Source organism: Trachymyrmex cornetzi, unplaced genomic scaffold, assembly GCF_001594075.2.
Source record: "Trachymyrmex cornetzi isolate Tcor2-1 unplaced genomic scaffold, Tcor1.1 scaffold1767, whole genome shotgun sequence".
Classification (NCBI taxonomy): domain Eukaryota; kingdom Metazoa; phylum Arthropoda; class Insecta; order Hymenoptera; family Formicidae; genus Trachymyrmex; species Trachymyrmex cornetzi.
Window position 1 is genome coordinate 12,164 of NW_017296383.1, and position 12,930 is coordinate 25,093.

The window sequence follows — 12,930 nt, forward strand, 5'->3', positions numbered from 1 at the left end:
GAACATAGAGTACATAAAGTAAGTATAGATGGGCACACAGCGCTATAGAGGACGCAGTTGTAACATAGATAACAGAAATAACTAAAAATAACTAGAAGAGTTTGATCTATAATTAATGCTTTGATTTTACTTACAACATCCTCACTAAATCAAAGAATCTGACGTACTAACTAATCCTAAGCTTTTGAGAAATTTATTGTGTTTCACAAAAAAGGCTCTTAGTCAAAATATCAGCAGTCATGTCGGCCGATGCAAGATATTCAACTTTTATATAATTGTTAGAAACAGCATCTCTTATAAAATGATATCTTACATCTATGTGCTTCTTATGATGTACGGAGTTTACAGATAATTTTTGAGCACTTTGATTATCGTTGAACAGAGTAATACAATGTAGATTTCCAGTTAATTCAAATAATAAATTTCTGAAATAAATTGCTTCCTTTGAAGCTTCAGCCAACGCCATATATTCAGCTTCGCAACTGGATAACGCCACAGTTTTCTGTTTATTTGATTCCCATGAAATTGCTGAACCCGATAACATAAACACAAAACCAGTACACGACTTTCTATCTTTAACATTACTTGCCCAATCGGCATCTACAAAGTCTCTTAACTCTTTATCTTCCTTAACATATTTTAAAACATAATCTTTGGTGCTTTGTAAATATCTTAAAACTCTCTTTGCGTATTGCCAATGAGCAGTTGTATAACAGTCATTAAACTGACTTAGAAAACTAACGCAAAAACTTATGTCTGGGCGAGTCAGAACAGCTAAATACATTAGACTTCCTATAAGTTGTCGATAGGGTACATTTTTATTGCAAATAACGTCATTTTCGTTATTGAAAGATATATTTCTATCCATAGGGGTATTAGCTTTTTTACTTTCTCTCATATTAAAACGTTTTAACAGCTGATCAATGTATTACTCTTGATCCAATGTTATATATCCCTTATCATAATCTCTGTTAACACGCATACCTAAACAATTCTTTACTCTTCCTAAATCTTTAATTTTGAACCTTGAATTTAATTCTCTTTTTACACTTTTTATTTCACAGCTATCATTTGAAAAAATAAAGAAATCATCTATATATACTGCAACCATAGTCATTAAATTACCTTTGTTCTTGATATATAAACATTGTTCTGTATTCGACTTTCTATAGCCTATTTTTAACAATACTTCTTCAACTCTTATATACCAAACCCGTGATGACTGTTTTAAACCATAGATTGCACGTTTTAACTTTAATACTTTAATTCCATCACTACTTTCTTTTTCAAAAGCTTCAGGTTGTTTCATGTATATATTTTCTTTTAAAGAACCATTAAGAAAAGCTGTAGTTACATCTAGATGCCTAATTTCAAGATTCAATTTCACTGACAAAGCAAATAACAATCTTAAGGTGGAATATCTTACCACAGGAGAGAAAGTTTCGTCAAAATCTATGCCCTGAGTCTGAGTGAAGCCTCTTGCCACTAATCGAGCACGATAACGTGGTTTATTCTCACTGTCTATTTTGCGCTTGAACACCCACTTACAATCAACAACAGTACCGTTAGTTGGTGCGTCAACCAAATCCCAAGCATCATTTTCTTCAAAGGAATCCATTTCTTCTTTCATGGCCTGTTTCCATTGGTCCTTGTCTATTCTTGATAATGCTTCCCTTACCGTTAATGGGTCACTGGCTAAATTCGTTTCGGTGGTCTCTTCTACACACATGTACGTTACGAAATCATCATACTGCTTAGGTTTTGGTTCCCTTTTTGATCGCCTTACTTCAGGTATTTCGCTGTCATTATCGATGTGCTCCTGATGTTTGTCTGAATTTTTAAATGTGCGCGTATTGCTTGCTTCTCCCATTGAATCTTCTGTTGCATCTTTTATATCCTTTGATGTACTTGCATCGGGGTTAAGCATAATCTTCACCATAGTCTCTGTATTTTCCATTACTACATCTCGACTGGTTATAACAGAGTTACTTTCTGGATTGTAGATTCGATATCCTTTAGTACGATCTCCATATCCAACTAGTATCATCCTTGTGGATTTTTTATCCCACTTGAGCCTTCTATTTTTAGGGATGTGTACCATAGCCGTGCTTCCAAAGATTCTCAGGTTGCTAATGTCTGGTTTTCTGCCAGTCCATAATTCAAGCGGCGTTTTATTATTTAGTCCAGATGTCACATATCTATTTCGCAGATACACTGCAGTATTCACTGCTTCCACCCAGAATTTTTTGTTTAATTCTACATCGAATAATAAACAACTGGCTTTTTCTACAATGGTTCTGTTCATCCGCTCTGATACGCCATTTTGTTCTGGTGTATAAGGATTCGTCCTCTGATGAACTATGCCAGCATTCTTTAGGAAAGTTTCGAATTCTTCGCTGCAGAATTCTCCCCCGTTGTCCGATCTCAGTATTTTTATTTTTGAATCCAATTGATTTTCAACCATGGATTAAAATTTTTTAAAACATTCAAATACTGAGTCTTTTGTCTTGAGAAAATACACGAAGGTCATCTTGCTGAAGTCATCTTCAAAAATCAGGAAATATCTTGAGCCACCAATGGATTTAACTTCCATGGGACCACATACATCGGTGTGCACAATTTCCAGTAGTTTGTTGGCTCTACTTCCCTTTTTGTTAAATGGGTATCTCGATTGCTTACCTTCACAGCATACTAGACAGTTTTGTTCAACTCTGCTGGTATCATTTTGACACATCAAACCTTCAACGACACCACTTTTCATTTTTATCAAGTCATTGTAATTTATGTGTCCTAATCTGCGATGCCAGGTTTCCATTGTTACACTATTATTTGCAAGAAAACATTTTTCTGACTTGTCGACATTCAATCGATAAACATTGTCGATTAAGTCTGCTATAGCTACTAGCTTATGTTGTTTATTAAAAATTTTACAGTCATTTTCCTCGAACTTGACTTTATTACCATTCTTTATTAGCTGACTTACTGATAATAAATTTGTGGTTCGTTCTGGCACGTACATTACATTCTTTATGGTAACCTCAAATTTTTTTGTTGTTTTGTTTTGAATCACTTTTGACAATCGTAGTGATTCTTACATCACCTTGACTTGATATCGGTACCTTTACTTTATTAGCCACCATGATTTCTCGTAGATCCGTGTTTTCATGTTCTCCTTCCAGCCAGTCCTTCCTTGTTGTTAAATGTACACTCGCTCCCGAATCTATGTACCATTCGTCTTTTTGAAATTGTCCACTTAGAAAAACTGCACTAAATGTTGTACCACATTTAGAGTTCTTTAAGTTAGAGTATCTTGTGTCATAATTCTTCTTAGGACATTTATGAAGTGACCAATCTGCTTACATTTGAAACACCTTGGCTCTTTCTTATCATCTTTTGTGTTTCGGTCTGCTCCTTTTTGGTTGCTGCTCGTTTGTGTCTTATGTGACTTATGTTCAAACTTGTGATCTTTACCTATAAAAGCGCTGCCTGTCTTACTGACTTGATTTTCCATATCCATGAGTTTTGTTTTGATACAATCTGCCGTGATAGCGATTCCAGAATGTTCTATGGCCATGATCATTGGTGAAAACTTTTCTGGCAAACCTGCCAAAAGTAACGAACCAATCTATTCTTCATCAATGTTAAAACCCGTGCCTCTCAGTTTTTGAGCTGCCTCCACGACTTGATTAACGTATGATCCCATCGAATCACATTCTTCCAATCGCATGGATATCAATGCACGCAATAGGTTAATTCGTCTTGTGAAGCCGGAATCGTCAAATAGTGCTTTTAACTTAGTCCACAGATCCTTCGTTGTACTAACCTCTTTAATGTGCACATAAAGCGATGCATCAATTGTTAGTACTAATTTCGCCTTTGCCTGCTTATCCTTATCGGCAGTTTCAGTTCCTTCTATATAGCCAGATAAACCGTCAAGTACCAACATGAGGTTTGTTTTCTGTTCCTGCACTGGTTGCACTAGTTCAAAAAGTGTACACTAAAGCGTTTTCTGTTCCCAAAATGGCGTCAGCGATGCTGTTTTTTGTTCCAGTGTAACAGAACTCAGTGTACGAGTTCACTGAACTGGCTGCCCTAGGTCTTGAGTCAGTGCAAGCAGTGCAAGCACTGGTGTGTGCACTAGTTCAGCTACAGAAAACAGATCTTTTAGAAATCGTAATTACCGAACATCAAATTTGTAAGGTTAGAAAGTCATAATACATAATAATTAATAATAAAATATTACATATTTTTATGAGCAATAATTTCCGTACAGAAATTACTGCTTATAAGAATGTATTATATAATATTAATATTAATTATTATGCATTAGAATGACTTTCTAACCTTACAGATACACATACCAGTATCTAAACAAATATCTTTTTCATGTACTTGCAATTTCTTAATTATTTTGATTATTTTGATTATATTGTTGAAATGACCGTATTTTATCTTGCAGAATACGGTACAATCAGAAGTAACCGAGAATATATTTTTTCGAATAGTACAGCACATATGCAGAATCGATGAAAACCGTGTTTTTTTTGTGGAAAGTATTACTTCCTACAAGGCCCATGATTATTAATAAAATGATATCCCCTATCATTCACATGGAAATGTTGGATTCATCTGATGAAGATGAAAATATTAATGCGTTACCTCCATTAGGGACATTCTTACTTGAAGATAATAATAGTACGAAATATTTTTATGTCCTATCATTTATATATCTTAATATCATTTATATTGGTATATGTATAAAACCTAATTTATCATGTCTTACATTGTAGGATATGAAGAATTACAAATATTATATCCTCTATTTGGATTTGTGCAACGAATAGAACACATAAAAGTGCAAAATTATATTGAAAGAATTGTGTATAGTTATGATAATGTGGATTTTATAATGCATTTTAGATTGTCAAGGACAGTGGTATATGAATTGATACATTTATTTGAAATATCAGATATATTTACAAGTATGCAAGGTAATTTAATGTATATTTTTAACTGTAAGAAGAAGTTGGAAATAATGATTAAACTAACAGAAAATTAATTAGAATGAAGACTTGTGATTCTTAAAAAGAATTAGGGAGCGTTTATACTGGCCGTAATGCCGTAATCTGTAAGAATTTATCAATCACAGTCGAATAATCCTTTTCATTCAACTGTAAAGGGGAATACTTGATTAGTCAATTCTTACATATTACATAGTACTGTGATTAGTCAATTCTTACATATTACGGCATATGAATATGGCCAGTATAAATGCTCCATATTATTGATATAAGTTTCTATATACAGCTTATTATAATTACTTTTTTAGATCGTGGGGAATGTTTAAAGATAACAGCGGAAAAACATATATTGTGTTTTTTATGGTTCGTCGGACATGAAGCTGGGTCCTATCGGGATATAGCTGACCGATTTGGAATTGCCATTAGTACCTTGTATAACATAATTACGAGAGTCACAGAATTTATCATGACGTTGGCACCTAACGTAATAAGGTATCAAACATCAGAGGAAAAAAAAGAAACTGCAAATTACTTTCTTCAACAAAAAGGATTTTCTAATGTCATTGGTAATATACTGTACCTGTTTATGTTTTATTATAAATAGGCTTATTTATACTGATTTATTATAAATGTTATATATATATATATATATATATATACTTATATTTATATGTACTTATTTAGGTGCTCTAGATGGTTCTCATATCAGAATCGACAAACCAGTGGAAGATGCCGATTCTTACATTAATCGTAAGTAATATTTTTCATTGCACATTCAAGCGACAGTTAATCACAAATTGAAACTTTTGGATGTCTTCATTGGATACCCAGGTTCTGTCCATGATGCTCGAGTATTTAAAAATTTATCATTATATAATGACTTACGTGAAATATGTGGAGGTTTGTTCAAATTGGAAAATAAGTAAGACAAAAGAAATGACAAAGCTAAAAATTGGTATTACAATGTTATTAATATTGTTCTAGATAGATACTATTTCTTAGGAGATAGTGCATATCCTTGTTTATTACAAGTAATCGTTCCGTATAAAGACAATGGACACTTAACACGAAAACAAAGAATTTTTAACCAAAAATTAAACTCGTGCAGAGTTATTATCGAAAATTCATTTGCCATTTTAAAACAACGGTTTCGCCAACTCTATCATTTCAAGTTAAGAGATATTCCACGTATGGTACGTGTTATACACGCATGTTGTGTTTTACATAATTTAGCTAACATGAAAGATTTAGAATTGTTCCAAGCACCTATACACGATGAGGAACCAGATGTACAAGCACAAAATCAATATATGTATAACAATGAAGCAGTAAGACAATATGAAACAGGCACAGACAGACGGAATGATATATGTAATGAAATAACTTGTTAAAATATATACATATAATGGAAGATAGCAGTATCTTCGATAATACCGAATTAATTATTACATATGCTATTTTGTGCTTTTCCAAAATATATATTGTGGATACATTACATTTTAATGAATTTTTTGAAATTTGTATCAATTCTTGCAAAATGTTATCGCGTTGCTCTTGTAATTTATTGGCCTTAATAGACAGCTCATGTTTTTTCTATTAATTCTTTATATGACTTATTTTTTGTTGCTCTTCTAACATTTATCGCTGTATTGCCATTTTCACTTTCTTTACATATGTCAAAGTTATGATAAAATCGCAGATGCCAAATACATTTTTTTGCATTTTTAATAATAATATCTTTGTAAATGTATATAGTAGTATCTCTATAAAGTAGTATAGTCAAATGCAGCCTTGGCCAAAAAAATTAGACATTTTATCAACATTATTTAAAGTTCAACTTTAAAATTGATTTATAAGACAAAAAAATAAAGACAGTGATCAAGAGAAGTAGAAGTCAATGATTTAAACATTAGCTACAAATTATTCTTTGTTTCAAGAAGTCTTCTAACTTTTGTATAATGTTGGTAATCAATAAGGAGCTCCGCACTATAAAAGGAACAGAGAATAAGAATTTCAACCTATCAGAAATCATGTATTGTGGAATATATAGTTTCTGATAGGTTGAAATTCTTATTCTGTGTTCTCTGTTCCTTTTATTGTGCGGATCCCCTAAGTATGTAACGATACAAAAATTGAATTCCAGATTATGAAAAAATATGAGTACTTAGAATATACTTGGTCAAGCTGTATCTTCATAGATGTAATATTTATGATATATGTATAATGTTGCATTATTTTCTATGTATAAGTACTTCATATAGCATTATGTATATGTATGTGGGCAGTTTAATAAATCAATGATTTTTTAAAAGAGGATTGTTAAAAAATAAGTCGAGAATTTTATTTTAAGAAAAAAGTAAAAGTCAAACGTATCAAACTGCTTATGTACATCATAAAACGTCAAATTTGTATTGTAAAATATGCTATATTTATTGGTGTAATTGGACAATAAATGAACAAATTGAACAATTATTAGAGAATCATTTATTATTATCACAATATATATCACATTTCTGCTACATCTGAATTGCATAAAGTACTTAAATTAAATTTGTTTCTTCAAACGCAATTTTTTAATGAAATAAAATAATTGAGTTAATAAACCATTTAGCTAACACAAAAGATTTAGAATTGTTCGAAACACTTATAAACAATGAGCAGCAAGATATATAATTTCACAAAATCAATATATGTATGACAATGAAGCAATAAGAAAATATAAAACACATAAACAAATTTGTTAAAAAATAATATGGACAACATGTTTTTCTATAATAAAATATATGTTATATGTAAAAGATAATAGTAACTTAGATAATACTGATTTAAGTAATTAAGCGGGCGGCACATAATGCTTTTCTTGCTGGACTGCTAACTGGATTAGATTCTTACCACCAAGAGGCAGTGTCAACATTGCAACTAATACGGTGACAAGAATCTAATCCAACTAGCAATCCAGCAAGAACCGAGCATCATGTGTCGCCCAGCTTTATACTATTTTTCTTTTAAAAAATACTATGGATATACTATTTAATACTTATTATATTTTAATGACTCTTTCTTGAAATTTGTATTAATTCTTGCAAGATATTATTGCGTTCTTCGCGTAATGTATTAGCCTTGACAGATTGCTCGTATGTTTTTTCCACGAATTCTTCATATGATTTTCTCATTTTTTGTTGCTCTTCTAACATTTGTTGTTGTACTGCACTGCGATTTTCACTTTCTGTACGTATTTCATTGGATAATTTTTGAAAATTGTCTTTAAATACGTCCAACACACGTGCCGTTGTGCCCATTTTTTGGCACCTTTTACTTGTGATCGCCTGTATGTTACAATAATTTTTTTTATTGAAAAATAAGTTTTACTACTCTTTAAAAACATTTTCTTTTTAAAACAATTTTTTCTAATCAGTATAATGATTCTACTAACCTTTTTGCAACTTGTGCTATCATCTGTCGTAATTCCATCAGAAAATTCCTGAGTATCTATTGTGGAACAAGTTGATATGGATTCCGAACAGAATTCTTTCGTTTTCTCTAGATAATAAAATATAAATGTAGGAAATAATCGAATGATTTCCGTTGGAATTTATTTTGAATAATTCCATGATACGTACCCTGATATGGTGTTTCTGTTTTGTTTCTGTTTTCATTAATATTCATGACCTCATTATTTTCTTTGTTTGCACTGACCTGTAATGTAGACCTGTAACATTTAAAATAGATGATTATAGTTCTTATGTAAAAAAGTTAGGCTTTTATGAACATTTTATTATTGACACAATATTACTTTTTACATTAATACTATCAATTACATACGTAAACATTTAAAATAAAACTTTATTTAACATGTAATAAAAATAAAACTTACGAGGAAGTAATTGTCTTCTCTGCATTTGGATAAATTACGCCCTTGTTTCCAGATAATAATAATGGTTCTATATTATGCTTTCCGCCTAATATTTCACTTAATTCTCTATAATTGAATACAAATATGCATTATATAAATCCTTTGTAAATTTCAAATATAATAAGCATACTTACGTCTCGAAAGGACAGACTAATCTATGTCTCCCAGTTTTATTGTTATGATTTTTCACATTTTTGTATGCTCGTTCTAAAGATTTATATTTATTTTCGACTTGCAGTATGGACACATTGTATCCCTGCGATTTCATCTGTTCTGCAATCTTTTGCCACATAATTTTTTTTGTTTTAATTTTTCTTTGTGCAACAAGATTTACATGGTTCTTGTATATATGCAGGAACAATTTTGTACTGTTATCAGTCCAATGAAAGGCAGTCTCTGTGATTACTTCCTCAATTTCATCAGTTTTGTTGGTGTCTTCATTACTGACTATTTTGTTCGCACTTTTATTCGTCGATATTGCTGTGCGACATACATTGTCGTTTAATTGTATAAATATATCTCGATTATCAATTGTGCAGCATATATTATCACAATTAAAATCAATTTCTTTATCAAGTAATTTGAATTTTAATCCTCCTGCAATAGGAACTGTATATACATAAAATAAGTAAATATTTGTCAAAACAGCTTAACAATTGATAAAATAAATAATCTTCATACCTTCACTCAAACATTTGATGTATCCATTTTGGTCAACTACGACTTCTCCTGCAGCATTCTTTTGCATATACGCTCTTTCCATATATGTATCATCCATATTTTCCTCTGATTATATCGCATTCTGCAAGATAAGATACGGTCAACAATATAATCAAAATAATTAAAGAGTTGCAAGCACATGAAAAGATATTTGTTCAGATACAGGTATATATGAAAATCTTAACTGTTGTATCAAATTTTTAGGTATATAAAATAAGAACTTCTCTCGACCTAAAAGACTTACAATATTTACATTTTAATACGGAGCATTAAGAATTGATAATAAAACCATCACAACTTATTAGTTAAAAATCCTAATCAATCATTAGATCTATAAGGTTAGAAAGTCATGCTAACGCGTAATAATTAATATTAGATAATATTATACAATTTATAATATAAGCAGTGATTCCTGTATAGAAATTATTGCTCATAAAATTAAGTAGTACTTTATTATTAATTATTACGCAATTAGCATGACTTTCTAACCTTACAAATCTGAGATCAATAATTACGTTTTGTAACTAATGAATTGTGACGATTTTTACTTGTGAATTTTTAATGAAATGTATCGAAATGTAAATATTGTAATAACAAGTTTTTTAGGTCGAAAAAAATTCTTATTTTTATACACTTACCACTGTTCGTGAATTACGCGGAAATGCGCGGAATCTCATGTCACATGTGCACATAAAGGACGCCATTTTTATTTTACACTAGAACGTTTTCTATTCCTTGCCTGCACGCTCACACTTGTCAGTTCTGGCTTGCACCATGGTATAAACCATGGTTCAGTTCAGTTCAGTTCTAGTGCAATCCCAGTGCAGGAACAGAAAACAAGTTTTCAACGGCGAACGCCCAATCATTGTAATTTTCGATTCCTCTGAGCTTTGGAACACTGGCAAGATAATTCGAAGCCATATTTTATAACTTATGATATTAGATCTGGGCCCATAACCTGTTGAAATCGAAGGAAAAGTAATAACAACTCAGATCTGATACAAAGGCAAAGAGACAACATGAAAAGATGTGTAATTTATTATTAGAAGAACATAGAGTACATAAAGTAAGTATAGATGGGCACACAGCGCTATAGAGGACGCAGTTGTAACATAGATAACAGAAATAACTAAAAATAACTAGAAGAGTTTGATCTGTAATTAATGCTTTGATTTTACTTACAACAGTAGGAATTAAAAGAAAAAAGAAGTTAAATGCATTTATAGAAGAATATATATTAAATAATGAGGAAGAACGAAAAAGAAGAAGAGAAAGTCGAGAAAAAGAGCACAAAGAAAAAATACTTTGCTTCAAAGGAATACAAGATGTAATGCAACGATTGCTAGAAAAAGAAAATAAAAGCACTTAAACTCAAGGTTTACCAAAATGTGATAAATAACTATAAGTTTTATAAAAATAAGTTACAGTTTATGAAATAGTTAAACTTTATTAATAGAAAAGTTATAAAATAATGTTCAGGTTTTTAAAGTATATTAAAGCGCATAAAAAAGATAGATGTTTTATTTTTTTTTTTGTTTCTAAGTTAGAACATTCATGCTAGTTTCTGCCAATGTCGATTAAAAAGAGATTTATAGAAAGAATGGTTTGCGCGCGCACGCGTATGGACTGAGATTAAAGTTACTTTACATTTAGTCTATTTTCTGTTCCTGCACTAGACTGTTCTAGAACTCTCTTTCTCGCTTTAAATAAAAATTAAACGTATTTCTATCCTACTTTAAGTTTCAAAAGTGTACACTAGTTCAGCCACAGAAAACAGATCTATTGATGAAAACGACATTGAATGTTTCAAAATATTTCAAAATGTAATACATACGAAAATGTGATATATATGATAAGTAAGCTTATTATTTCATAAAAGTATATTATAGTTTACAAAAATAATTAAACTTTATTAATAGAAAAGTTACATAAAATAATGTTTGTATTTTTGAAGATATAATGTAGCAAACGCACGTATAAACAAGGGTAAATACTTATTTTTTATTTTACTTCTGAGTTAGAACATTTATGCCCATTTCTACGTAGATTAAAATCTAGATTTCAATATAGATTAAAAAGGATGTATAGAAAGAATGGTAATACCAAAATAGTTCTTCATTTTTAGTATTAATATATGTACTTATTTGTAACGATGTTTGGTTAATGTAAACCCATATTAAATCTATATTAAAATTATTCTATTTGTGTATTTAACTTATATAAGACCTATCTTAGGCCGGCATTTATAGTACTCGTATTCATATACGGCACGCTTTACGCCAAAGTTATAACATCGATGTTATGAAACTGGTCAATCACAGTCATTCCATTCTTCAGAGGAATAGCTATGATTGGCCAGTTTCATAACATCTATGTTATAACTTCGGCGTAAAGCATGCTGTGTAAACGTAGTAATTGTTTCTTATTTTATGATCGTATCAAGCAATATCTTAAGATGCTAATACAGTTCTGTGATTGGCTTATAACATTTTAAAACTATTATCTTAGGATTATACTAAAGGTGGTCTCAAAAATAAGAACAGACTATGAATACCGACTTTAAACTTATATTTAATCTATTTTAAAACTATATTATACTAACTAATATAAAATCTATACTATTTACTCAAAAATTATATTGCACTACAGCATACATAATGCAATTTCTTTTATCGATACCTTCCCTTTGTGCAGCATTACACTAATGTGTTTGACTGTTCCCTAATATTACTTTCGTTATTAATGATGATAGGAATATCAATCATATCATTTTTTAATAAACAGATATTGTATAGAATGCAACATGCAATTATGTATTTTGGAATTAAATCTGTTCTCTGCATTGGAAGTATATCTAAAAGACTTCGAAAGCGGCCTTTTAACAGAGCTATTGATCGTTCCACTTTTATTCTGACAGTAGAGAGACGTGTATTGAAATGAACTTGTCTTTCAGACAAATGACCGTTGTCTTTGAACGGTACAATTACGTACTTGGTAAGACAGTATACTACATTACCCAATATATTATTATTATTTATTATGTATATATATATATATAGTATACACAAATAGTAAGGCACCAGCAATACTGCTGCTACTACGCCCACTAGTAAACTATTCGACTAAAGAAATACAAAGGTACAGAAATACATAATTGATTACCGCACAACATACAAATATTAATATAATTAATGAAAAATAATTTCTAATGTGTAAATATGTGAACCATACATGGAGAAATACAGAGCGCAAAATACAGCGAAATTTACAAGAGAA

General features: G+C 30.7%; 2 protein-coding genes across 2 annotated transcripts; one reads left to right on the forward strand and one right to left on the reverse strand.

Annotated features, from left to right (window-relative positions):
- The first annotated feature begins 4,118 nt into the window (after positions 1 to 4,118).
- On the forward strand, positions 4,119 to 6,377 carry LOC108759271 (uncharacterized). The gene is made up of 6 exons (XM_018504627.1): positions 4,119 to 4,200; positions 4,460 to 4,695; positions 4,791 to 4,991; positions 5,330 to 5,587; positions 5,706 to 5,771; positions 5,853 to 6,377. The coding sequence occupies exons 2-6, from the start codon at positions 4,527 to 4,529 to the stop codon at positions 5,945 to 5,947; spliced, it is 789 nt and encodes a 262-aa protein (XP_018360129.1). The 5' UTR covers positions 4,119 to 4,200; positions 4,460 to 4,526; the 3' UTR covers positions 5,948 to 6,377.
- A 1,691-nt stretch (positions 6,378 to 8,068) lies between these two features.
- LOC108759270 (uncharacterized) lies at positions 8,069 to 10,655 on the reverse strand. Its single transcript, XM_018504626.1, has 7 exons — positions 10,293 to 10,655; positions 9,616 to 9,736; positions 9,069 to 9,543; positions 8,896 to 9,000; positions 8,642 to 8,730; positions 8,455 to 8,561; positions 8,069 to 8,347 (listed from the first exon to the last, which is right to left on the reverse strand). The coding sequence occupies exons 2-7, from the start codon at positions 9,710 to 9,712 to the stop codon at positions 8,069 to 8,071; spliced, it is 1,152 nt and encodes a 383-aa protein (XP_018360128.1). The 5' UTR covers positions 9,713 to 9,736; positions 10,293 to 10,655.
- Positions 10,656 to 12,930: the final 2,275 nt, after the last annotated feature.